Here is a 27,778-nt window from a genome sequence, read left to right on the forward strand (position 1 = left end):
CGTATTCTTCTTCATATTTTTGGTAAAAAAAATCGCAATTAGCGATTATTGATTGGTTTGCACAAAAGTTATAGCGTTTACAAAATAGGGGATAGTTTTATAGCATTTTTATTTATCTATTTATTTTTTTACTAGTAATGGCGAAGGAGTTAACCACTAGGGGGCAGTTTAGGTGTTATGTATGACGTTGTGTTTTTTTTATTTATTGTAGGGGGTGTGGCCTGGCATGTGACGTCACTGATCGTCCTTCCCTATAAAAGGGAAGAGACGATCGGTGACAGTCACACAGGGAAGCACGGGGAGAGGTTTGTTTACCCAGACCTCTCCTCGTTTTTCAACTCTGTGACCCGATCGCGGGACACCATTGGCGATCGGGTCCACTGGTCCCGCCGCCACGGTCACGGAGCACAGGACTGGGTCGGGAGCACGGCACATGGCTGGGCCCTTAAAAAGCAACGTACAGGTACGTGCTTGTTTGTGCCCAGCCGTGCCATTCTGCCGACGTACATTGGCGTGAGGCGGTCCTTAAGTGGTTAAGTAAGCTCCTCCATGTTTTATTATATTTTTTTTTTTGCTCAGCCCAAAACTCTCTGTGTGTACCAGGCTTTAAAATACATCCTTTTCCCAAAACTTTTTTTTTTTTTTTTTAAAGCATGTGATCTGTACAGGAAACAATATACAATTTGAATTCTATTTTTGAAAATTAGGGTTTTATAATCTTATGAGCAGATACAGAAGCACTCTTAACATATAGGTGGCGATTTAGTATTTGCAATGCTATTCTGGCGTTATTGTCCAAGGACGTCCTGCAGCAAATTCATAAAAACACTCCAATTGGTTTAATTCTATTACTGATGTATGCAACTAATTCAGACTCCGTTTTTAAAAGCATCGCTTTTATGTGCAATGTGCCCCCCCCCCCCCCAAACCTGTATATATGTCAGCCCCACCTGTGTGTGTGTGTGTGTGTGTGTGTGTGTATGTATGTATATATATATATATTCCAGCCCCACCCCCTACACACACATACACACACACACACACCTGTATATATGTCGGCCCCACCCCCCCACATGTATATATGTCAGCCCCACACATATGCAAATCTGTAAAACACACAACTCCCTTTCCTTCACAGCCCCTACTCGTAAAGGAAATCTTCCTACTTAGTCCCAGCTTGTTTTCACAAAGCTGACATGTTGCTGACACAGAGGAGCAAAGTACAGGCAGGCCCTTACAGTTGTATTGGCTGTACTCCCCTGATGGTGGCCCGGCCCAGATACCCCACCCCATAATTTTAGACCTGCTTCACTGACAAGTTGCTGCTTATTAACAGCATTAGAAGAGTCTGCCGCTCTGCAACCTTTATCAGTTGAGTGTATTACAGATTGTAAAAAGTGCATTGTACTCTCATCATCACCCTATATTATGTTCTAGGAGCGCACAGAAAGAAGACAGAATACCAATGGCTGAAGAGTACTGTGAATATAAACAGATAAAAGCGAAACTTCGGCTACTGGAAGTCCTGATCAGTAAGCAAGATGTATCTAAAACGATTTAGAATCTGCGAACACACCACAAGCGGTATTCTGAGGACTAAACTTTGCTGTATTTCTGCACATGTATGACACTGAAATGCTGATGCACTTTAATAGTTATACACTACCTGGTAGGGATAACAGTAGCAAGGAATTGAAAAGGGATAATTCCAGATCTGTCAAAGACAAAATTCTCCTAGTAGCTGGAGGTAAAAAAAGCCCAGGAGGGAAGGTCAGTGATGTTTTGCAAACCAAGGCAACCAGTCAGCCATTGTAAGGTTGAATGTCATGACAGGGTGACTGGTAGCTATGCATCATAAATAATGCATTGCTACATCATGTTAATAAAAGAAATCCCAGTTGTGTTTATTCAGTAAGGCACAATCCAGTAACCCATAACAGCCACATCAACAAAAGATTAATTCTTTGACCACTATAAATTCAGGTGGTTGTTTTGGGTATGTGCACTTTGCATGCTATCATTGCACTGCTTTACTGAACAAGTCTGAATGAGAATGTCTTTTAGGAAGGTAAAGGTACTTGGCATTATTCCTTTACAATCTCCAAAATAATCTGCTAAAGGGCATTATGGTTGTAATCCGTCAGAAGTTATTTAATGGGATTGACTTAATAAGGCTTTTATCACTTATGTTTGTGTAGTTTAATTTGGCCAATTTACTAGCATTTTAAAGAATACAATTTAAAATTTCATCCAACTCTGTAACATTTACAGTGGGATTTGTGTATAATAATGAGAGGACCAGAAAATGCGTCGCCTGTAACAACCAGGTGTTTGCTTGCGTTTGTAGAAAAATGGTAATTTGTATCCTATTGATTGGCATGGGCAATGCCTCCATTTTCCTCCAGCATTTATACATAAATCTTTGTTTCTCTAATGTGCTTCATTGTTAGAAGTGCCTTTTGATATGTTGCAGATGTTACCCTCAATTGATGTATATGAATAGAATATTCTAGATTTGAGAACGTGATCTGTTTATGCTCAGACTGTATGTGTATATATATAGTCTCTGGTCATATTTTTAATATTGAGGTGTGGTTTTTTTTCCCCACCCACTCTTTGTGCTAGTTTGGTAAGAAAACCACACTTTGTCTTCTACAACCAAAGGCCAATGATGTAAGCAACAAGACTGCACTTTCTGAAAATTGTATTATTTAACCTATTACTGGAGAGGCGTATTTAATTCTTCCTGAATGGAACATAAGCATCTTTGTGTTCACATTGGGAAATTAATTGGTTCTATCTCTAGTGTTTCATATCTAGTTTTGTGAAATATATTGTAAGAGCAAAAGTATTTTTTAAAATATTTATTTTCTTGAACATCTTTGTAAAATTAAAGCAGCATTGCATATAAGAAAATATGTAGTTAAATATTTTAGAATTAAAATGGCCCTTTAACAATATTCACTGAATTTGGTTCTAGCATACTGCCTGCAGTGGACATTTTTTGTTGCCTATGAAGCAGCTAGGTGTTTTATCTATTTACTTTTTAATTTGACTGTTTTGTATACCATAATAGTTATTAGTGTATCAATAGGCTTGCTTGTACTTTTGTCCCTTTTCACAAAATTTAGTTTTCAATGTGCTATTTTGAGCATTTGGCATACTATATGCAATGTGTAGCCTGGCACTGTAAAGGTAAACATACCATTATTTTATTAATTGGGGGTCAAACATTTTATAACTTTTGTTGCGCTATAATGCATTGCAAGCATTTTATGTATTAGGCAGATATTTGTTATAATTGTGAATCATTCTGCCCCCAAAAGGTAGGTTTGTTTTTAGTAGAGGCTGTAAAGTTAAATCATATTTCCAATGTCATTTGGGGACACCAGTGATGAGATCTCTACATTTAAGTTCCTAAGCCTGCACACCCACCATGACTAGCAAAGGGGGTATAACGTCCCTTGCATTTTTTTTTACAGCGTTAGAGGAGCAGTGGAAGTACCCCTTTTGTAGCAGGTAGTTAGAAACCTATAGCTAGACAGCAATAGAGCCTGGAACTGTGCCACAAAAGACGTAATAAGCCAGCCAGAGGCCACCTACAGTTCAATAAGGAATTTACAGAAGCCTGACCCATTAAATGAACTGTGCTGATAAGGAAATTTTTTAAAGCTGAGACCTAACTCAAACTCGTGCACTTTTGGTTTGATTATCTGTTATTTTATACTGCAACTCCATTCAAATGAAATATAAGCCTTATTCTTCTTTATTGAAACTAATGAAAGCAGTTAACAAAATGACCCCTTTTAAATAAGCAGCCTCCTGCTGAGAAAGTGACTGGTGAGTCTTCCCTTTATTACCTAACACTCAGAATGGCTGAAGCTATGGGTTTGATAACTACATAGACACTCTTTTTTTTTTTTTTTCTGCTTATTACTTTCATGACTGATGTTCGCTGTGGGAACCAGTGGATGTTTAAAAGCAAAGATGCAGGTCCGTAGTAGGTCCTATATATCTCTATTACTTTACATCAGATGAGTAATGAGGATAAAAAATATTTTCCTTAAATAGCACTTAATGTTTAAAATTCAAGATTATAGATAGAATAAACACAATTAACAAGCAAAAGGGAAAAATCCTTATTTAAAGTTTAGTTTCAACTTCCTGACATATATGTTCATGTAGGTTGTGGCATTTGCATAAGCAATATGATTTGTATAAAGATTTGACTATCTTATTCTCTTGCGTTGCTAGACTTCAATATCCTGAATGTTCCCTACGGAGACAGAATTGCTATGCCATCTGAGGTATTAATGTCTTATCAGTATGTGGTCACAGAAACCACAGCTAAGAATTCCATAGGCTGAGCTCCATTAACAGATTGTTCATTACAACAGACACAATGTAGCACTAAATTGCAGGGCACACCCAGAGCATATGCTAACCTGGCAGACAAGATGGTCAAATCCTATTTGTAAAGCTGCTTGCCTTGCAATAACAGATTTGGAAAAAAACATGGTGTTGTGTGCTAGGACTGAATAACAAGAAGGCCCTTGTGAAAAAAATTCTAAAATATATATATATATATAAATTGGTATGTTTTGATAGCATTTATATTATATTTTTTTTTTCTTTGTCGGAGGGCGGAAACGTTCATACTTCCAACTCGCTCAAAATGACCTATTCATGAATGTTAAATATGCAAAGCTGCCTTAATACTGGGTTTTCATGTTTTTATTATCAAAGTTAGAAGTCTTATTCCTCAATACAGTAAGCTGTGTGGACTTTGATGTATGCTGCTAATTTCCTTTTTCTACTCGTGTCACTCACAGGCACTCACACAGAGAAAACCACTTAGACCGTTTTTGCTGTTGTGCTAAGCACTTGTCCTTTTTCTAAATATTCCTATTGATCAAAATATACTTTTTATTTCTCTTGTATCCAGAATGCATGCTTTTAAAGCAAAAATTTGCAAGTGAAATAATTTTCATGACCTTTATGTGATGTTTTTGTTCTGTTTTTTTTTCTTTCTTTGTTTTTTTTTTTTTTTGTTTTTTTAAACACTGTATAAACCGGAATGACTTTAGTTGTTTTTAATTAAAATCTTCGAAGCAAGAGTAACAGGAACGTATACACGATTCAATGAAGTTTACAGTCTACATCTTTGATAAGGGAAAAATGGTTTATGACATGTATACAGTTGCTAATAAAATGTGCTCTATATATTCTATATGATTTGTAAATATTTTATACAATGGTACAAATAAAATATTTTTCTATCATATTAATGATGTTGGAACACAGTATTTGTTTCCTGATAGCTAATATCGTTTAACATTTAACATATGTCGAGCCAAGTTGGAAGTGCTGATGTCTCTAGGCTTTGAGAGCTCATTCATGCTGAAAATTACAATTTTCCATGCTATTTTTTTTAGTTCCCAATAGTTTTTTTTAGTAACTTAACAGAACTGCTATTTAGACACCCCAATAAAAAGCCAATATTGATAAATTTAACTTGCTAAAGCAGTCTACGTAGAGTTTTGTTATATTTGGCAAAGAAATGAAAAATTTGAAAAGACGACCAAAAAAAAAAAAAAAAAACAAAGAAAAAATTGCAACATCTAGGTTTAACAATTGGCAGAGAACAAAATGGTTTGTAGTGGTTAAGAGCAGCATTAACTTCACAAATAATAAAAAAAAGTTTTAAAAAAGCTTTTTAAATCCTTTGCTGCAGGAGGAACTACAATGCAATGCCTTGCAGGCTTCGTCAGGCAGCGAAGGGGTTAAGGAGTTCTAGTTTCAGTGTATGCTTTTGGTGACAGCTGCATTTTGCATGCTTCCGGACAAAATGTCTGGTAAGAATGACAAGGGAGGGTTAAACTGCTTTCATGGTGGGTCAAGTGGGGCTTTTAACGTCCAACACTGATATTGCAGGTCTTGCAGCTGGGATCTTTTTTTGCATTGGCAGTAGACAAGCTCATGACCTGGTGGCCCATTATTTCTGCCACTGAACCCCAAGAAAGATCCACGGGGTCAGTGTAAATGACTTCCAAGATTACGTCTTGGGCATGGTGAAATACCAGACTGCCGTCCTCTTCAGTGCAGGTCAGAAATTTGTTGTCATTCAGGCTGAGCTGAGGAAGGCGCTGCTTGCAAAACTCATCTCCTGGTGAGCCCACTGGGGCAATAACCACAATAACATAGTGATAAGCTGTGTACATACAGTATAAGTCCCCAAAGTACAGGTTGGTGTTTGGGTTGAAGAGTTTTTCAGCAGGTAACTCGACTCTGTATCTCCCATATGGGGAATCCTGTGGAGGCTTCCCAGTGTTGAACTCGGTGTTGCAGCTGAAGAAGATTCCTTCCAGTTTGGCACTGATTGGGGAACCATGACTGCCACTGTTGTCTTTTGGTGAGGGCTGCATGACATTGCCGTGATGCTGCCTAAAATGAAAAATCATATACATGCAGTTAAACATGACCTTTTATCATTAAAATAAATGTCAAATGATAAACTCTGACCACTGTTGCTCTCAGAAAGCCACAAGCTCTAGCCACCATTTAGGCTGGGTTCACACTTAATAAGGATGCGGGGGTTTGGTGCATCCCTGTTCTCCGTTTCAGAGACAAATTGGGCCTGAATTTTTGGCTGAATTCTGAGCCAAAGATGCACAGGATCCCTGTGCAATCCATCTGCAGCTGCCGCAGAGGTGTGTGAACCGGCTGCATTGTCATGCAAATTGGATGCAGGGAAACCCACATCCAATTCACATAAGTGTGAACCCAGCCTTACTCATAGAATGGAGCCAATGTTATCTAGATAATCTGTGTGGTAGAATCCTAAAGTTTATTGGTTACTATGCACAGCTGTGCCAGATTCTGTGTGCTCCACTTCTAGTAAATCGCTGACAACTCTGACATCACTGCCGTCCCTTCAGCACTGTACTGCCTAATTTGAAATGAAACTGTTGTAAAGGGTATGTTTATTACAATGTTTGGAGAAGTATATCAGTGGGACAGTTTGACCACAACTTAAGCTGCTGGTTATACACTATTAACATTCGGATTTTGGCACAAATGGAGTTTCCTAAAGAAAAAAAAACACTATTAAATTCATTTACGAAAAATGTTCTATCTTTCTCAAAGTTTTCATGCCACTGCAGTTGAAAACTAATATCGTTTTGGCCCCACTAACAACTATAAAACAAACTAATGTTTCTACACTTGTAGAATTATAGCCTTTCAGGAAAGCTGGACATAAGTTTATATTAGATGTATTAAGAAAGACAGACCCTCACAAATATTTAATAACTGTTCTTTATAAACCCTCCGGAGTGTCTCTGTACTACCAATAGCAATACGGCATAGCCTTTCAACTCTCAGGCAGCAACAGCAAAGGGGAGAGATGTGACAGCTTTGGAAGTTTGTACACCCTCACTGACACCACTCAACCATAAAGCCCCGTACACACTATCAGATTATCTGCTGAGTTTTTCCTTCAGATTTACCAAAACCATGTAGTAGAAGGGCCTGCCTGATTGCATACACATTGAAACTCCTAAGGTTTGTCCTCATATTATATGGTTTTGGTAAATCTGAAGGAAAAACTCAGCAGATAATCTGATAGTGTGTATGGGGCTTTACAGTCCCTAACACAGTTGAGCAAAAGTCAAAATACATAGGAGGCAGTACAAACTTAAGGCGCACCTTTCCACATGTTGATTTCAATGTAGATCTGTAAAGGTAGGTACTGTTTTTTTTTTTGTTCCCATTTCACCTCTAGTAAGAAATAACCCTTGCCTTCTATCAGCTAAACTGAGGCCGCGTACACACGCGCGGACTGTTCGCCCAACTTTGTCCGCTGAACAGTGTTTGGGCGGACAGTCCGCTCGTGTGTGGGCTTTCAGCGGACAGTTTCAGCGGACAGTTTGACGGACAAGGTTTTTCGGAAATTCCGTAAAACTGTCCGCTGAAACCTTGTTTCAGCGAACAGTCCGCTCGTGTGTAGGCTTGTTCGTCAAACAAAGTTGCGCGCATGCTCAGAAAGGATTTTCACGCCGAAAGCTATAATGCAGTGTATAGGACGTCGTATTTTTCGTCCCGTCGTACGTGCCGTTCACGTCATCGCGCACGGTTTCAGCAAACTGTTCGTCCGTCGTGTGTGGCCATGTCCGTCCATGCTAAGTTTGAGCGGACTGTTTGCCGAAACTGTTGGACGGACAAAGTTGGGCGAACAGTCCGCGCGTGTGTACGCGGCCTCACTCCTTGTAATATTACACTGCTTATGTCACCCCTTACAGCTGGCATGTGCTAATAGGATATGGTGAACAACAGCTTTTCCTGTTGCACCCCACTCATTGATTGTGCTGAACTTATGATTAATATACTATGGCACAGTAGCCTAAAACATATTTAAATGTAAACTTTGTTTTAAAAAAAGGATATCTAAATCCCCATATGCACTATCAGATTTTCTGCTGATATTCATCTTCAGGTTTACCAAAACCATGTAGTGCAAGGGCCTGTCTGATTGCATACCAATTGAAACTCCTAAGGTTTGACCTCCTATTATATGGTTTTGGTAAATCTGAAGGAAAAAATCCGCAGAAAATCTGATATCGTGTATGGGGCTTTAAGACACAGACAGAATATTTATATACCTTTTGTTATAAGCTGCTACCTTCAAATGATTGGACACTGGCAAAGCTTTTGAGAAAAAGACCCCCCAGGTGGCCTACTATAACCCTACCACACTCCAAGTCATCAGTTTTTTTTTGCTAGTGTTCTAAGGTAAACCTCTTCTCCCTAATGGAGAAATCACTCTTAGCTTAAGTAGTTTGTCATTTTATTTTCTTTAATCCATTCCAGATTTCTTCTATCACAATAAAAGCAGTGTATCTGAACTGCTGCAACCTAACTCTAATCTGGGGATGACTTTTACATTTGCTTTGGGTACTTAATCCTACGTAGGTGCTCATCTCAGCACTTTGTGCAACATGTAGTTAGCCCTGGGCTTGTATAGCATCCTGCAGCTGTGTTCCGTTGCTATGAAACCAAGTCACTAACCTCTTCACGCCAGTCGTATGCATATATGCGGCCTCTCGGTGGTTGGGTCTTAACACTGAGTGGCCGCATATATGTGTACCAGAATGTAAACAGAGATCTGCAGAGAACACAAGCCCTGCGTGCTCCCGGAACAGTTACAGGCGCCTAACAGAACATTGCCAATCTCTAGTTGCGATTGGGAAATTTCCAATCATGTGGCAGGCGTATGATCAGAAACCCCACCCTGCTTTCTGGCATTAGAACCTCTTAAAGGGCCAGGCGGCACTGGCATTAAGGGGTTAAAAACCCTTTCGAGAGTATGCCCACTGTAAGATGCAAAGCCTGGACTCTACATATCAACAGGTAAGACAGTTTTATTGAACCGTTACTATAGCTCCCACTCCTGAATAGTATACATTTATGTTACAACCATCAGGAAACCTGGACTGTGCTTGAAATGTATTCACTTCACTGTGTAAACATTTCACATTTTGTGCTAAACTACTCAGTTTAGTGTAAGGTAGATAACCAGGCATGACATCACACCACAGGTCGCGCTTTTTGCCACAAGGACACCACTACAGAACAGTCTAACTGGGTACTCCTCAAACACTTACCCCATTTCTTTTTTCAAATATTTTATTTAAACTAGGAAAAGGCAGCACCAAATGTACCCAATTTCTGCACCCTACTCTGAGTACCCAGCAGGGGAACACCCTCATCAAGGCAGAAACCAGGCAAACACTCATAGTTACTATGATTTCCTTGCACTAGAGTAGAATCTGATACTGACTCGGTTAGGCTGCTTGTTGCATGCCTAAAACAAAGGCAAATTTTTCTGCAGCTACTTCTTTTTCGGTGAAGAGAAAAAAAATTTGATTCTTATCACACCAAACTGGCCATGAAGAACCTGGCACATTTACATTCTCAGATTGCTAGGAGATAACCCTTAGCGTTCCCAGCAGGCCAGACCGGCTGTCTTAAACCCTCCTTTTCCATCCTGCTTTGCTCTTTCTGACTTTAATGATATTGCTGTTGAAGCCCGGGTCTTAAAGAATAAAAGTGTCTTTAACTACGTTGCATCCAGGCCGATTCTGACACTTCGCTCCTACATGTAAAAATCATAATTTTTTTGCTATAAAATTACATAGAATCCCCAAACATTATATATGTTTGTTTTAGCAGACACCCTAGAGAATACAATGGCGGTCATTGCAACTTTTTATCTCACACAGTATTTGCACAGCAATTTTTCAAACGCGTTTAAAAAAATCCCCATAGGCGCCGTTTTTTTCTTTTTTTGCTGGTTACATGTTTTGAGTTAGAGGAGGTCTAGGGCCAGAATTATTGCTCTCACTCTAACGTTCGCTGCGACACCTCACATGTGTGGTTTGGACACCATTTTTATATGTGGGCAGGACTTGCGTATGCGTTCGCTTCTGTGTGCGAGCACACGGGGACAGGGGAGCTTTAAAAAAAAAATTGTTAATTTTACTTAATTTTTATTTTGACACTTTTTCAAAAAAAAACTTTTTTTTATCACTTTTATTCCTATTACAAGGAATGTAAACATCCCTTGTAATAGAAATATGACATGACAGGACCTCTTTACAGTGATATATGGGGTCAATAAGACCCCACATCTCACCTCTAGCCTGGGAAGCCTAAAATAAAAAAAAATGATTCTGGCTTCCCAGCAGAGGCAACGCCATTTTTTTGAATGCAGAGGCTGGACATTGCGTCTTAACATCACACCTGGCCTCCGACGATCATAGAGACTCCGGCGTCCATCTGGTCCGCCGGAAACCTATATGATCAACACCCAGGGCCGGTGGATCCTGTCTCTGACTCACCGATCACTGCAGCGAGTCGGTAGAAGCACTGGAGGGCGGCGAGAAACGTCCCCTTTCGCCGCCTGTAAGAATGATCAAACAGCCACTATGATCATTCTTATGCTGAAGGGAATTTCCGGCTGAAAATGCCGAATATATATATATATATGTGTGTGTGTATATATATATATATATACACACCACCGCAAAGTCAAGGCCATCATATGATGGCCTGCCGACAGCAAGTGGTTAAATATGTCACCTCCTACTCTGCTAAAATCAAGAAAAATCACTTCCAGAAAGAACTATCATATCTGGAAATCAGTCTTTGCCTAGAGTGAACACAGGCACTTCAGTCCCAGAAAATACATTGGGGTTAATTTACTAAAGGCAAATCCACTGTGCACTGCAAGTGCAGTCGCTGTAGATTTAAGGGGAAACTGCTGATTTTTATCATCCAATCGTGCAAGCAAAAATGCTGTGTTTTTTTTTTTTTTTTTTTTATATCTTTCTTGCATGTCCCCCTCAGATCTACAGCACTTCCACTGTGCACTACAAGTGCCTCCAGTTAGAGTTTGACCAGAACTTTAGGCACTCTAAAAGAACAGGTTTCAGCCTTGTCCATTCTTTTCTAAAAACCTCTGATCTGGCGCTCCCTTGTGAGGACCTTAATCCTAGGTTGATCTTGGATCCGTACCCCCTTGCAGGTATGCTGTGGTTGCTTGGGACCTCAATATGCTTCCCTTTGCCCTGTGGCAACCACCCTTTGAACCCATTAAAAAAAATCCCCTTGAGATATTACACAAAGTAGACTTCTTGGTTACTATCACATCTCTCTCTGATTGTGTCTCTGAGCTAGCGGCCCTCCGCTGGAAGTCACCACTCTTCAATCCTCACAAGGACAAGGTAGTCTTATGCCCAAGGCCATCATTCCTTCCTAAGGAAGTATCATTCCACCTGTAGTAGGACATATAGGGGGTTATTTACTAAAGGCAAATCCACTTTGCACTGCAAAGCAAATTGCACTTGGAAGTGCAGTCACTGTAGATTCGAGGGGGACATGCAAGGGAAAAAAAAGCATTTTAGCTTGCACATGATTGGATAATAAAATCAGTAGAACTTTCCCTCATTTCAGATACACCCCTCAGATTTACAGCGACTGCACTTCCAAGTGCACTTTTCACTTGGAGTTTGCACTTGTAGTGCAAAGTGGATTTGCCTTTCGTAAATTACCCCCCACTGTATTACTATAGTTATGCCCTTCTCATCCAAAGGAAATCTTTCTTCATTGCCTGATCAAAGCTGTAGTTTTGAGGTAGACCATAATGGCTCAGACTACAACCAGACAGATGGATTACTTTATTAGTCCACCCTGCCACAAAATCTACCATCACTAGATGGCTAAGACAACTCCTCTTAAGAGCATACACTTAAAAAGAAAAAGCTCTCCAAATGTTCTCACTCCACCAGATTGGTGGGAGTCTCCTGGGTATTTGGACATCAAGTCTCTGTTGCCCAGCTTTGTAAAGCTGGACGGCCAATCTTTGGTCGATGCAGCTTTTGCTCACAAGATTTTTGCAGCAAGTTAAATATCTGATGCTGGGTCTTTTGATACCTGTTGTTGGTACAGTTGCGTTTGCCTAGTTTTTGCGCACCCTTCTCATTCACTGCTTGGGGACATCCCCTGGTCTGTAAATATTCTGCCTGTACTGTATGATTAGGATAACTAGAATTTTTACTTACCAGTCAATTCCATATCTTGGAGTACAGGACATGGGCCCCCCTTGCTTATAAAGCCTATGTTACTCTGCATTAGTTGCAAAAAAAAAAAAGAGGAAATGGGATAGGGTTAGACAGACACCCAGGAAGCATGTCCATTCACCTGAGGGTATCAGCATATAACCCAGGGTCTATGAATATTCTGTCTGTGCCCTGTACTGTACTCCAACATATGGAATTTACAGGTAAGTTATCCTTTTTTTTTTTTTTTTTTCTCTCTCTCTTCTTGCGTGTAAAATCTGTTTCTTGAAGTATGTCACAAAACACAGGCTGGTGATTTAGACACCAATGTCAATGTGTTAAAGACAGTCCAGCTTAACCCCTCCCACTATGCCTTCAGTTTTATAGCAAGCAAAACAGTAGACCACAAAAGTGTACTTCGAAAACATAAATTTACAGGTAAGACAAAAATCCTTTTTTTCTTCAATGTATGTTACAGGACACAGGCTGTTAATTTAGTCACCAATGGGATGTTCCAAAGAAATATAACTCTGTGATGGGCAACACAGCAAAAAAATCAGGTTGCATTTTTGAGGAACTATAGGTTAATACTGAAAAGCCCCAGTGGTAGTAAAGCTTCTAGTGGAGTGCACTTGACTGGAAAGAGAGGGGGCCTTGCCCCTGAGATCATATGCCTGAATAAGGAGTTGTCAAATCCACCTAGCAATGGTGGATTGAGAAGCCAGCTGATCTTTGCAGGGTCCTTCAGGAATGACAGTGTCAGAGGTTGTAGCCAAGAGGTAAAATGTGAATGCACCACATCCAACAATAATGAGAAACTTAATTTGGATGCTAAGGCACAAGACACAGGCAGGGTAATGCCCCTTTCTCACAGGGTGAACTCCGCCAGCGGGATCTGTCTGCTGATCCCCACTGAGCAAGTGGATGGCTGGTCTGTGTCTGCTCATGCAGAGTTGACACAGACACAGCCCGCTCTCTTATAAGGGCGGTCATATGTAAATAGACTGTCTGTCCTTTTACACCCGACTGCCATCCAATCCGCTATACAAAAGGGGAAGATCCCCATCTGTCTGTTTTTAGCAAATTGTTTGGATTTAGGTGGGTGTAAAAGGACACATGCTGCTGCCATAAAAGAGAATGAAGGGTCCGAAAAATGGACAGGCGAACCAGATCGGACCACTAATGTGAAAGGGGCCTAAGAAGTACTGGCTAAGGTGGAACGGAGCAATGAGGCCTTGGGCCTCAAAACATAGGTTCTTTAAAGACCAAGGACGTAAACTCAGATTTGCCTCACCAAAGTGATGGCGACGAGAAAGGCAACCTTAGGACTAAGTATAGGCAGAGAAATGTCCCTAACGCATTCAAAGGGTGCTCTTTGAGCAGCAGAACCAGAAAGATCCCATGGTGTCAACTGGGAATGTATAGGAGGAAAATTGGGAGTGACACCCTATACAAAGGCCCTTGCTAAAGAGGAATTGCAGTCTGCTCACATAATTCATAATAAAAACATATTTGCCATTCAAAAGCTTCTCTCCAACCACTGCATATTTTATATATACTGAGATTCTGAACTTGCCAAATATGCTGCAGAAATCTCCCTCCACTAAGTCTAGCTGCATCCATTTTTAACTTGGCAGCTGAAGCTGCTGCCTGTTCACTTCCTGGATTTAAACAGAGGCACACCTCCAGCTCTGATTGGACCTGTTATGACTCATTACCCCTTCCTTCCTGGCAAACTCTCACTAGAGTGAGAGAGAGCTGTGCATGATGTCAAACGCCTAGGCATTTTTCCAGACAAGAAACAGGAAGTGGACTGTAGAAGGTATTTTACTGGCAGAAAAAAAATGTTTTACTATCCAAAGTTAAAGCAACAAGGGCAGATGATTTAATAAATGGAAAGTTGAAAAAAATGACTGAAGCTCTGCTTAAAGCGGGAGTCCGCCATTTTTTATTTTTATTTTTTAAAAGCCAGCAGCTACAAATACTGCAGCTGCCTACTTTTAAAATAATTACACTTACCCGCCCAGCACGCCCGCGATGTCAGCACCCGAAGCCGGTCTCTCGGGTGCTGCCGCCGCCATCTTGGGTATGGGAATCAGGAAATGGAGCCTTGTGGCTTCATTTCCCGGTTCCCTACTGCGCATGCACGAGTCGCGCTGCGCAATAAGCATGGGGACCACTGTCTCTGGGATCCGTGTGTTTCCCAGCAGGCAGCGGGGGACCTTCGGAAAGGGGCGTAGCTTCTGCAGAATCTACGCCGGAAGTCCTGTTGTGATGGAGTCCATCAGGAAAGGAAAAAATAGCGGTAAGTATTCGATAGTAAATTTACCGTTTTCCTGACAGATTTCCATGGCAGCATACATCTGGGAACTAACTAGCCCAAAAAAACAAGGGTGGGATGTAGGAAAAGTCTAGTTTCAATAATAGCCAACAGAAACCCTATGGATAGATATTAACAGCATAATGAAGTTGGCTACACCCCACAATGAGCCAGAACAGCTTTAATGGAAGACATGTCATCCTCCTACAACTATTGCTTTCACAGGGGGCCCACAAAGGCTACACACTCCTGGATAAGTGTGTGGTGACTGTTTCCGTAGGAACCAAGCCCTAACTTTATAAGCCTAATGGCTAGCTGGAATGACCCATCCAGCAAAAATTCTGGATGACATCTCCACCTCTGCTGATTCTGCTAGAGAGAGTGACAAATATGTCCTAAAACTGAGCAAAGCTTCAGCTTAAGAGCATGCTCTAAGTATCCCAATATCCATGGCATGGAACCAGTTATTCTTTGTGGTCCTTTGTGGTCCTGCATAAGGGAGGAAAAAATCCTTTGTTCTCATAAAATGCTGAAGCCACCTCAGATTGCCACCCACTATGGATATAAACACTACCCATACTGGGAAAAAAGCCACAAGGATCCATCTCAGCACGAGGCCCAGATCCCGGTAAAACCTCCTGACTGAGGAAAAATAAACCCATAGAAAGGCTGTCTTCATGACACTTTACTGAAAACTGGACTGAAAGAGATTCCATCTGGAGCAGCAAACTGTCAAGGGGCCTTAAAGAACCTGATTCTGGTCAAGCTTCCTGCTGATGATGTAGCTCTAGAGAGATTGACATCATGGCTCAGTCCTTACTCCAACTGGACTGGAGGGGATCCCACCTGGAGCTGTAAGTCACCAAAGGATCCTTCTCAGCCTAAAGCTTTGATCTTTGCAAACTTCTTGGCTGAAGAGAAAGCCCTTAGAGTGCATGTCTTCATAGCTCAGTCTCTATCCATGCTGGACTGCAAAAAGATCTCATCTGGAGCAGGCAAGGAAGTCCAGAGCAAGTAGTAAACCCCACCTAGAGAGTCTTGGCTTTCCTTCTCAGGTTAGTCAGGCCTGATCCCTGTGAACGCTAACCATTTTTTTTTGGTAGTGTTTGAAGCAGTCACTGATCAGGTGCTGTCATGAACTGGTGTGACCAGAACTGTGTGGACTGCAACAGAGTGAACCAAACATGTGTAAAGTGAAAATAAATATAATTTATTATAAGAAAAGTAAACAAAAGTAAAACGCACCTCCAATAAGACAGAGATTAACCAGCAACCAACCCCAGTGACACACACACAGCTACCTAAACCAAAAGTATATAGTAAGATGTAATCATAAACAAGTCAGGGTCATACACGGGAGATCAAGCAGATTGGGCTGGGAACACGACAGGACAGGGAGAGGGTAACAGGAGACAGGGGGGAACGGGCGGAAGGGATCAGACTGCAGGGCAGGGGTTCATGAATGGATACAGGGTCACAGGATAACAGGAATACAGGAACAGGATAACAGGTTAGCGAACACAGGTCAGGGCTCAAAGAACAATACCAAGGCAAATGTGTACAGCATCTGCCAGGTATAAATACATACCTCCTGCAATCAGTCTCATGTGACGCCTGATTGCAGCAGATGATGTCGGCTCCAAACTGCCAGAAAAACACCCGCTGGTGGACACCGGTACTGTGGCCCATAGATTTGACAGTGCCACCAGCAGCTGAAGTCTTTCCTGACGGGTGCTCTTTTTGCCTGTGAGTCTCACTGGTTGTACCAGTAAATTTAGAGGCCACAATGTCCAATTGAAGGTACACTAGTGAAGAGAGGCCTACACATTTTTGAGCATGACAGGTGAGCGTGAAGAGGAAGTTACCCATTTGTCAAATTCACGCTCAGAATACTATCCTGTAGATAGCAGCGGCACCCTGACAGATATCTCTGACGATGGAGTAGTGGTCCCTGCCAAGGTCAGGTTTACCCGACCCCATTCTTCTTCAGTATCTCACAAAAGTGAGTACGTCCCTCACATTTTTGTAAATATTTTATTATATCTTTTCATGTGACAACATTGAAGAAATGACACTTCGCTACAATGTAAAGTACAGCTTGTATAACAGTGTAAATTTGCTGTCCCCTCAAAATAGCTCAACACAGCCATTAATGTCTAAACCACTGGCAACAAAAGTGAGTATACCCCTAAGTGAAAATGTGCAAATTGGGCCCAATTAGCCCTTTTCCCTCCCCAGTGTCATGTGACTTGTTAGTGTTACAAGGTCTCAGGTGTGACTGGGGAGCAGGTATGTTAAATTTGGTTAAAATTGGGAAACCGCGCTTCCCACAAAAGTGTCAAATAAACAGATACGTACACTCCATAAACCTCACCCCTTATGCTCTATTGTCCCAAGAGAACCGTAGCACGCAGTCACAACTTAAACTAAATGGAACCAGTGTATATAAATATCTAATAATTAATAGATGCTCAAAAACATTTATAGATCTGAGTGCCCTACAATAAGCGGTCACAATTTAAAATTAATGTGCCTAAATCAAAGCTAGTGAATAACAGAATATTGATGAAATATGTGATCACCAAAATTAGAAAGCAAAACAGTGAACCTGTAAAAAAGGAATATTTATATAACAGTCTTCAAAAATAAATGTCCGTTAATAAACAGTCCAAACACCACGTGACAAAGATGTGACTGATGGATCAAATGATGAAAATTCACTCAACAATTCCTTTGATGTTTGTGAACTGTGCAGACTTCACCACCACCTAAATAAGAAATGGCTCCTTACCGGGCACTTCGAACTCAAGGGGTCACCAGTGGCATATGTAAACAAATGGAAGCTACTCAGACATCTCAATCTTCCGACATTAGCAATGGTCTCCTGTGTATCTATCCATTACAACATGCTTCTGAAGGAATCTCACAGCAACCATATTCCATGAACAGGTATCCCATCATAAAAAAAAGTAGCTCCAATAGTGTAAAATCCCAATTTTAATATAAAATAAAAATAAATAAATTGCACTTACAAACATACAGAGAAATCAAGCCTTAAGTGGGTAGCGCTGGCCGTGCGCATACCAACATAAACCCGTCTTCCCCAAATCGTTTAGACAGACTACGAGGTGACGTCAGCGTGACGTTCCGCCCTATGTGTTTCGTGACAATTCACGTCATCTCGGGGCACGGGCAGCACGCCATGCCACCTCCTATTTATAGTATCCTCTTACCACCAAGCCTCCTTCTCAATCAATGTGGCGGAAGCGGAAGGCAGAGCCTCGCTCTCGCGTGACCTCCTAGTAACGCCACAGCCATACGTCTGTGTGTCCATAACCAGACCTCGCTATGGATTCAGCCAAAAAGCGAAAACCACTTCCGGGACCTCCCTCTCGCAAGATATTCCGTGTATAGCATCAATCCAGTGGTGTTCCACTGCTTAGCCAAGCCTCGGTATGGACGCATCAATGAAGTGGGAGGTTGCACAAAGACGGCAACAAACATCTATATCCCGCCATGGGAGCCGCGGCCGCCCACATCAAACTCTATCATCTCCACTCGCATACAGGCTTATGTCCGGGAACAGATATAATCCATCACCTGGAAGTGGAGTGAAAAGTCAATGTTGGGGACAACCACGACGCACATGCAGGAAAACCCATTGTCGGGTCACCTTGAGGCGAGGTGACAGGTGCACACCGAAGGATCAGGAGTGCACCGCACGGTTGTGGACCCTACGGCTGACTGCTGCAGACAGGGGACAGATCCCACTGAGGTTAGAGCGTAAGATTCCCTGGGGCGCGGAGTCTAAGAGCCAGCAGGTGTTCACCAGAGCCCCTAGTGGTGAGGATGGACTTGGCTGCAACTGGCTCCAGGTTGCGACCCCAGGGTCCCCCAGCTCACACCCACAGTAGGCAACAGGAGGATAGGGATGGTGAGGGACAAAGCCAAGGTCGGGGCCACAAGCAGACAAGAATAGTCGGGTACATGCCAAAAGGTCAGGATCACAGGCAAACAAGGATAGACAAGACACGCCAAAGTCGGTAACGGAAAACAGTAACAGAGCACACGGCAGGAAACAGGCAGCTAACACATAAAGGAATACACAATGGTTGATCAGCCCTGATGGCCTGCAGTGCACAGGTTAATATAGGGCTCCCTGATAGGGCCTGGGGTGGAGCCATGCTTAGAGGAGAGGTTGTAAAAACCACCAGGTGGAAGTGGCTGGCTTCTTAGTCTGAAGACATGAGGGGAGGTAAGCAAACACAGGAAGATCACTGCATAACCATGACAGTACCCTCCCTCTTACGAGGCCTCCCCCTCCCCTGTCTGGGTCCAGGCTTAAAGGGAAACTCCAGATGGAACCTCCTTAACAGACAGGGAGCAAAGACCTCAGATGCAGTGATCCAAGACCTCTCCTCAGGACCCAACCCTTTCCAAAGTACGAGGTATTGAAGAATGCCTTTACGGAGCCGGGAATCCAAAACTTGACTAACCTCGTATTTTAGATTATCCTCAGAGACCGAAACAGAGGTAGGGAGAGGACGAGAGGACTTGAGGACTAAAGGCTTTTTAGGAATGGGTAAGGGCATGAGAAGATCAGGAGTCTGAGCAGGGACCCCCACACCCTTAGATGAGCTGGGCATCCATGACAGGACCAGCAGACTGGGCAGAGGTCAGTGGATCCCTGAGGTCATGTTGGTTAGAAAGTGACATGTCACAAGAGTCAAGCTGGGTAGCTGCAACACAAACAGAATGCAAAGAACCCTGAGAAAAAGATTGAAAACCCCTCCTGGCCGAATGAGGTATTCTATCCAAAGAATGGATTGAGCCTCTTAAATGGGTTTGAACAGACATAGTAGCAGTAGGGTGAGGCCAGGACACCGAAGGTGCTAAACAAGAAGCAGGAATCTCATTGGGCATGGGCTGGACTGGCATAACTGGTGCAGAGGTAGACTGAATAGTATTGTCAGGTGTAGCGACCATCTCAATCGCATCACAGGGCATAGCAACTGTGGAACTTGCAGACAAGTTAGTCTGGCTGTGTGTCCAAGGGAAATTAGGGACAGGCAAATGTAAACGGTTATGCGAACTGGAGTGAATGATCGACTCAGGTTCATAGGTGGGCCCCTCATCCAGAGTACCACATGATCTAGAGAGTGCATCAGTCCGACTATTGCAGGACGCATCCCAGAGATCGCTATATACAGCGGGAAGAGCAGAAGATACTGGGATGGTGGTAACAGGAAATCTCTCCTTTGGGGTACCCTTGAGTAGGCAGGAAGAGGAACAGGAGGAACCCCAAGCCAGGATCTGACCGGGAGACCAGTCGATGTGTGGAGAATGGAGCCGTAACCAAGGAAGACCTAATATGATAGGAGATGAAGCCTTAGGTAAGACAAGGAAGGATATCCACTCCTGGTGGAGTGTCCCTACTGACATCTTAACAGGAAGAGTCTGGAAGCGGATAGGGCCCCCTGGGAGAACAGTGCCATCAATCGCCAAGACCACCAATGGCGTTGTAAGGGGCAAAAGGGTAAGTCTCATGGAGAATGCAGTTTCCCAATCCATGAAATTGGCAGCGGCTGCGGAATCCAGATGTGCTGAGACCGAACGAGAGGAAGCACCGAAATGAAGCAACACGGAAAGGAGAAGAAGATCTTCCTGCTAATTCATCCTTCACTCTATCAGAGAGGCCATGTAAAAAGGTTGCAACTAAGGCCTCATTATTCCAGCTCAATTCAGCTGTGAGGATACGGAACTGAAGAGCATACTGTCCCACAGACGCGGACTCTTGATGGAGACGTAGAAGAGCGCTAGCCGCTGAGGAGACACGACCCGGTTCCTCGAAGATATTCCAAAAAAGTTTCAAGAAATCACAGGCTAAAAACCACTGGATCATTGAGTTCCCACAGAGGGGCGGCCCAAGCTAACGCCTCGCCGGACAGGAGGGATATGATATATGCAACTTTTGCCCGATCGGACAGGAAGTTTTGGGGCTGAAGTTCAAAATGAATAGTGCACCGGCTAAGGAACCCCCTGCAAGCCTTGGAGTCCCCAGAAAAACGGACCGGAGCTGGTAGTTGTAATGAATGTGTGGCTGCGACTGATGCGATAGGTGCAGCAGCAGGTTGCGGTTGTTGAACTGGGGGTCCTAATGAGGCCTGAACCTGTTCAAAACAGGATGCCAAATCCTGAAGGAATCGCATCACCTGGGTCTGATGCGATTCTTGGGTCTCAAGTCGCCGAACTAAGCTCTGCAATGGATCATCTGCAGGAAGCGGCACGTCAGCCGGGTCCATGGCTGATCAAACTGTCAGGTCACCTTGAGGCGAGGTGACAGGTGCACACCGAAGGATCAGGAGTGCACCGCAAGGTTGTGGACCCTACGGCTGACTGTCAGGTCACCTTGAGGCGAGGTGACAGGTGCACACCGAAGGATCAGGAGTGCACCGCAAGGTTGTGGATCCTACGGCTGACTGCTGCAGACGGGGGACAGATCCCATTGAGGTTAGAGCGTAAGATTCCCTGGGGCGTGGAGTCTAAGAGCCAGCAGGTGTTCACCAGAGGCCCTAGTGGTGAGGATGAACTTGGCTGCAACTGGCTCCAGGTCACGACCCCAGGGTCCCCCAGCTCACACCCACAGTAGGCAACAGGAGGATAGGGATGGTGAGGGACAAAGCCAAGGTCGGGGCCACAAGCAGACAAGAATAGTCGGGTACACGCCAAAAGGTCAGGATCACAGGCAAACAAGGATAGTCAAGACACGCCAAAGTCGGTAACGGAAAACAGTAGCAGAGCACATGGCAGGAAACAGGCAGCTAACACACAAAGGAATACACAATGGTTGATCAGCCCTGACGGCCTGCAGTGCACAGGTTAACCCTTTCCCGCCGAGTGTACGCAGATCTGCGTACTCGGCTTCCGGGGGGTATACCGGGAGGATGCCCGCACCTGCAGGCATCATCCCGGTACCGTTTTCTTCAGCAGGCGATTGGCTTTCCAGCCATAACAACTGATGCGGCTAAAAGCCGCTCGGCTGTTATGCCGGAGGAGCGGGAGGGGACGTCCCCCCTCCCGCCGCCTCCCGCCACTGTTACCGGTGCTCCCGTTCGATCGGGAGCACTGATTCAAGTTGTGCTGCCTCCGGCCACTGGGGAGGAACTGGAACGAAGCCATAATCGGCTTCGTTCCAGTCTCCTCATAGTAAACACGGAAGCGACGTCATGACGTCACTTCCCGTTTACTCGGCTGCCAATGGCGCCGGTTTTAAAAAAATATACAGTATTCAGAATCGCCGTTTTCGGCGATCTGAATACATTGAAGTGTAAAGGAGGGGTGGGGGGTCTTTTAGACCCCCGATCCCTCCATAAAGAGTACCTGTCACCACCTATTACTGTCACAAGGGATGTTTACATTCCTTGTGACAGCAATAAAAGTGATCAAAATTTTTAAAACAATTTAGTCATTTTAAAATAAATAAAAAAAATAAAAAAATAAATTTTAAAGCGCCCGCCGTCCCCGCGAGCTCGCGAAGCAAAGAAAACACATACGGAAGTCGCTCCCGCGTATTTAAACGGTGTTCAAATCACACATGTGAGGTATGTGAGGTATCGCCGCGATCGTCAGAGCGAGAGCAATAATTCTAGCACTAGACCTCCTCTGTAACGCTAACCTGGTAACCGTAAACATTTTTTAAAGCGTCGCCTATTGAGATTTTTAGGTACCGTACTTTGTCGTCAATCCACAAGTGCATGCGATTATAAAGTGTGACATGTTTGGTATCTATTTACTCGGCGTAACATTATCTTTCACATTATGCAAAAAAATTGGGCTAATTTTACTGTTTCTTTTTTTTTAATTCATGAAAGTGTCCCTTTTCCCAAAAAGTTGCGTTTAAAACACAGCTGCGCAAATACCGTGTGACATAAAATATTGCAACAATCGCCGATTTATTCTCTAGAGTCTCTGGTAAAAAAATATATATAATGTTTGGGGGTTCCAAGTAATTTTCTAGCAAAAAATATGGATTTTAACTTGTAAACACCAAATGCGAAAATAGGCTTAGTCATGAAAGGGTTAATACAGGGCTCCCTGATAGGGCCTGAGGTGGAGCCATGCTTAGAGGAGAGGTTATAAAAACCACCAGGTGGAAGTGGCTGGCTTCTTAGTCTGAAGACATGAGGGGAGGTAAGCAAACACAGGAAGATCACTGCATAACCATGACACCCATTCAAAGCGCAATAAAAATTATAAAACAGTATACAAAATAATATATAGTCTAACCAATAAAATTAATACAATACACATACCTCAAGATTTAAATAACCTAAAATAAATAAATGTAGTGCTCCCATCTCCACTCTATATCACATTACAACATGATCAAAAAAATATAAAAAAGATTGAAAACAAAAATAAATGTTTTAGCCTCACCTAATTAGTTTTTCCTATGGGGAAGTCAACACCCCCAAAACATCTGTTAAGAATTATTGATAAAGGCGTTCACATCAGTGTCCACATTCATCCCATGCGGAACATACGTTTTTAATTTATATATCCAGGCCATTTCCAAACGGGATATCTCCCTCACCAATGACCCTCCCCTCCAATGTGGTTTGTATTTATCCATACCCATATAGAGTGTGTTAGAAGGATCCCTATTATGTACCTGATCATAGTGCCTAGATACTGGATGTTTATCAAAGCCCCATCTGATGTTTCCAATATGCTCATTCACTCTGACTTTAAGTGCCCTTTTGGTCCTCCCTACATATTGTAGGCCGCAGGGGCATTGCATGAGGTAGACAACCGCCTCAGAGGAACAGGTAATAAAGGGTTCAACCTCATATGTCCTCTGAATGCAAATAAGGGATCAAGAATTTGCAGTTTTACTTCCACCAGTACTCAGAGTGAATACTTGGCAATTCTTGCACCTATAGTAACCAGTTAAGTTTTGGAAAAAACATCTGTTCCCTTTTGGTGGATCCTGTACGCTGGGGGCGATCCTGCTCCCTAGCGAAGGAGCTCCCCTAAATATGACCCTTGTATTATCCGGCAGCACTGCACCAAGAACCTGATCATTGGTTAATAGATGCCAATGTTTACGAATTAACCTCTTCATACTATGATGTTGTACAGAGAAAGTAGTGATGAAAGGTAAAATCACCTGACTACTTTCCCTAGTAAAACTTCCATCTGCCAAAAGCAGTGTTCTATCTTTATTTTGTGCGGTACTCACTGCCTCCGAGAGTACCTTCATATCATATCCCTTTTCAATAAACCTCTCAGAGAGTAACACTGCCTGCTTATAAAATGTTGTCATCTCCGTACAGTTCCTTCTGAGGTGCATAAACTGTCCCAAAGGGACTGCTTTCAACCATGGTTCAAAGTAACAACTACCTAGGGGAATAAATTAATTTCTAGTAGTTTTAAAAAAGGTAGATGTTATGAATCTATCATTGGCTACCTTGATATTTAAATTAGAGGAAATTAACTTCCTCTAGGCTCGCTTCATAATTGAATTTAATACCCCTATCATTCTGGTTTAGAGACGCCTTAAAAGCCTGCAGATCTGACTCCGTGCCATCCCATAGGAGGAGGATGTCATCAATATATCTAGCCCACAGGGCCACTTCGGGCCTCCTAGGAGAGTCAACGACGTCCTCCTCCAACTTGGCCATAAATTTGGTGTTATCACTCTCACTCTCTCATACTGGATACTGGAAGTTCAATATTGCACCTCATGGCAAAGGACTCTCTGAGGATCTAAAAAAAAAAAAGAATTGTTGCTCTACACAAAGATGTCCTAGGCTATAAGAAGATTGCCAACACCCTAAAAATCTGATGAGACCAAGATAAACGTATTTGGTTCAGATGGTGTCAAGCGTGTGTGGTGGCAACCAGGTGAGGAGTACAAAGACAAGTGTGTCTTGCATACAGTCAAGCATGGTGGTGAGAATGTCATGGTCTGGGGCTCCATGAGTACTGCGGGCACTGGGAAGCTACAGTTCATTGAGGGAACCATGAATACCAACATGTACTGTGACATACTGAAGCAGAGCATGATCCCCTCCCTTTGGAGACTGAGCCGCAGGGCAGTATTCCAACATGATAATGACTCTATACACACCTCCAAAACAACGACCGGCTTGCTAAAGAAGCTGAGGGTAAAGGTGATGGACTGGCCAAGCATGTCTCCAGACTTAAACCCTATTTTACATCTGTGGGGCATCCTCAAATGGAAGGTAGAGGAGCGCAAGGTCTCTAACATCCACCAGTTCAGTGAGGAGTGGAAGAGGACTCCAATGGCAACCTGTGAGGCTCTGGTGAACTCTATACCCAAGAGGGTTAAAGCAGTGCTGGAAAATAATGGTGGCCACACAAAATATTGACACTTTGGGTGCAATTTGGACATTTTCACTTAGGTGTACTCAATTTTGTTGCCAGCAGTTTAGACATTAAATGGCTGTGTGTTGCGTTATTTTGAGGGGACAGCAAATTTACACTGTTATACAAGCTGTATACTCACTACTTTACATCGTAGAAAAGTGTAATTTCTTCAGTGTTGTCACATGAAAAGATATAATAAAATATTTACAAATATGTGTACTCACTTTTGTGAGATACTGTGAATAAAAAAGTAAAAAATTGTTGTTTTTCTTGTTCTTCTCTCTATTCTCTCTCTATTGTTCTCTGTTTTACTGTACTTTATGCTTTATTGTTACTATGTTTTATTATGTTTGCTTTACAGGTATGTAATTATTTTATACTTTACTGTGTTTTATTGTTAATCATTATTTTCTTTGTAGGTACGCCATTCAGCTGCAGCACTGATTTATTTATCTCGACAGCAACAGTGTTTGCTCTCATGATACTTAAATCAGCAACTCCAGAGCTGTAAGAGATGATTTCACTACCACAATTGAAGAAAAAGAGCATATATGCCAGAGAATGGGGGCAGGGATGGAGAGGCGATTTGCCCCTAACATTTGGGGTGGATTGCCCCCATGCTTTGGCGTATATTTTTTACTCTCTTTTTGGCATAGATTGCAAAAAAAAAAGTTGTTTTATTGAGTTAATGTTTTATTCCTACCATTCTTTGCTTTTCAGGTATGCCATTCAGCTGCTGCACTGATTTATTTATCTTTATCTATCGTTTGCTCACGATATTTAAATTAGCAACTCTAGCACTGTAGGAGGTGATTTTAACACCACAGTTCAAAAAAAAAAAAACGGTGAATGTATGCCCATCATTAGAAGTGGGTGGATGCAGGGCGGTAAAACATTACAATATATGCCCAACAAGGACCAGCAACGTTTTGGACAGTAGACACCCCAAGGTATTTGCTAAGAGGCATGGTGAGTATTTTGCAGCTCTCATTTGTTTTTGAAAATTAAGAAAGAAAAGGATTTTTTTTTTCTTTTTTCAATTTTCAAAACTTTGTGACAAAAAGGCGAGATCTGCAAAATACTCAACATGCCGCTCAGCAAATAGCTTGGGGTGTCTACTTTCCAAAATGGGGTCATTTGGGGGGATTTGTGCTATCTTCACATTTCATGGCCTCTGAAATGGTGACAGGTAGTGAGGAGTGAAATCACCATTTTAAGCCCTAATGCCGCGTACACACGATCAGACTATCTGGAGGACTTAGTCTGGCAGACAAACCGCCGGAAAGTCCGCTGGACTTTCCGAACGAGCGGACCTGCCCACGCACAACCAGACTTTTCCGGCGGACTAGGTCCACCAGACTATGGCGGGAGTCCGCTGTACTTTTGAAATTAACGGACTTGCCCACACACGGAGGAAAGTCCGTTCATTTTAAACGTGGCTCCAGGTAACCGGGACTAGCGAAGGAAGTCAATGTTGCCGCCTTCGGCGGCAAGATTGATACCGCGCTGGCCCCGTCACCTAGTATGGACTTAAGGGGGAAGCCCTACGCTGAAAAAATAGAGTGGGGGTCCCCCCAAGGTCCATATCAGACCCTTATCCGAGCACGCAGCCCGGCCGGCCAGGAAAGGGGGTGGGGACGAGCGAGTGCCCCCCTCCTGAGCCGTACCAGGCCACATGCCCTCAACATGGGGGGGTGCTTTGGGTAAAGGGGGGCCGCATGCCCCCCATTCCAAATCACCTTGTCCCCATGTTGATGAGGACAAGGGCCTCTCCCCGACAACCCTGGGCGTTTTTTTGTCGGGGTCTGCGGGCGGGGGGCTTATCGTAATCCGGGAGCCCCCTTTAATAAGGTGGCCCCCAGATACCGGGCCCCCACCCTATGTGAATGAGTATGGGGTACAATGTAACCCTACCCATTCACCTGTGAAAAAAATGTAAATAAAACACAACACACAAGGGTTAAAAATAATTTATTGCACAGCTCCAGGGGTCTTCTTCCATCTTCGGGGTTCTTCTCGTCGGACGCCTCCGCTATCTTCTGCTAGCTCTTTTACTAGCGGAGGAGCCCAGCTTTCTTCTTCGTCGCCTGGGGGTCTTCCAACTTCGGGGGTCTTTTCCCCCTCTTCGGTTCTTCTTGCCAGGCCTCCGCTTTCTTCCTTTAGCTCTTTTACTAGCGGTGACCCGGTCTTCTGTCACTGCCGCCTCTTCTTCCGACTTCGGGGGTCTTGTCCCCCTCTTCGGTTCTTCTTGCCGGGCCTCCGCGCCTTCTTCCAGCTCTTTTACAAACAGTGGCTCGGTCTTCTATCACCGCCGCCCGCCTTCTCTTCTTCTTGTTCTTCTTCCTTGAGATGTTGACTCGTCGCTCTCTCTGGCCGCAATGACAGGGACGCGATATGCAGCGACTTATATAGGGACATCGCCGGGTGATGTCCCCGCCCATTATGATGT

General features: G+C 43.2%; 2 protein-coding genes across 8 annotated transcripts in view; one reads left to right on the forward strand and one right to left on the reverse strand.

Moving 5' to 3' along the window:
* FAM13C (family with sequence similarity 13 member C) overlaps window positions 1–5,284 on the forward strand; it is a 247,721-nt gene extending 242,437 nt beyond the window's left edge. For all 5 annotated transcript variants that reach the window (XM_077454123.1, XM_077454128.1, XM_077454127.1 and 2 more), the window contains one exon: window positions 1,438–5,284. In XM_077454123.1, coding sequence (XP_077310249.1) covers window positions 1,438–1,561 — 124 coding nt within the window. In that variant the 3' untranslated portion in view covers window positions 1,562–5,284. The remainder of the gene's footprint in view (window positions 1–1,437) is intronic.
* PHYHIPL (phytanoyl-CoA 2-hydroxylase interacting protein like) overlaps window positions 5,079–27,778 on the reverse strand; it is a 257,080-nt gene continuing 234,380 nt past the window's right edge. For all 3 annotated transcript variants that reach the window (XM_077454131.1, XM_077454129.1, XM_077454130.1), the window contains exon 5: window positions 5,079–6,444. In XM_077454131.1, coding sequence (XP_077310257.1) covers window positions 5,910–6,444 — 535 coding nt within the window. In that variant the 3' untranslated portion in view covers window positions 5,079–5,909. The remainder of the gene's footprint in view (window positions 6,445–27,778) is intronic.

This window comes from Lithobates pipiens, unplaced genomic scaffold (genome assembly GCF_037356315.1).
Source record: "Lithobates pipiens isolate NorthernLeopardFrog02 unplaced genomic scaffold, aLitPip1_a1.2 Scaffold_25, whole genome shotgun sequence".
NCBI lineage: Eukaryota > Metazoa > Chordata > Amphibia > Anura > Ranidae > Lithobates > Lithobates pipiens.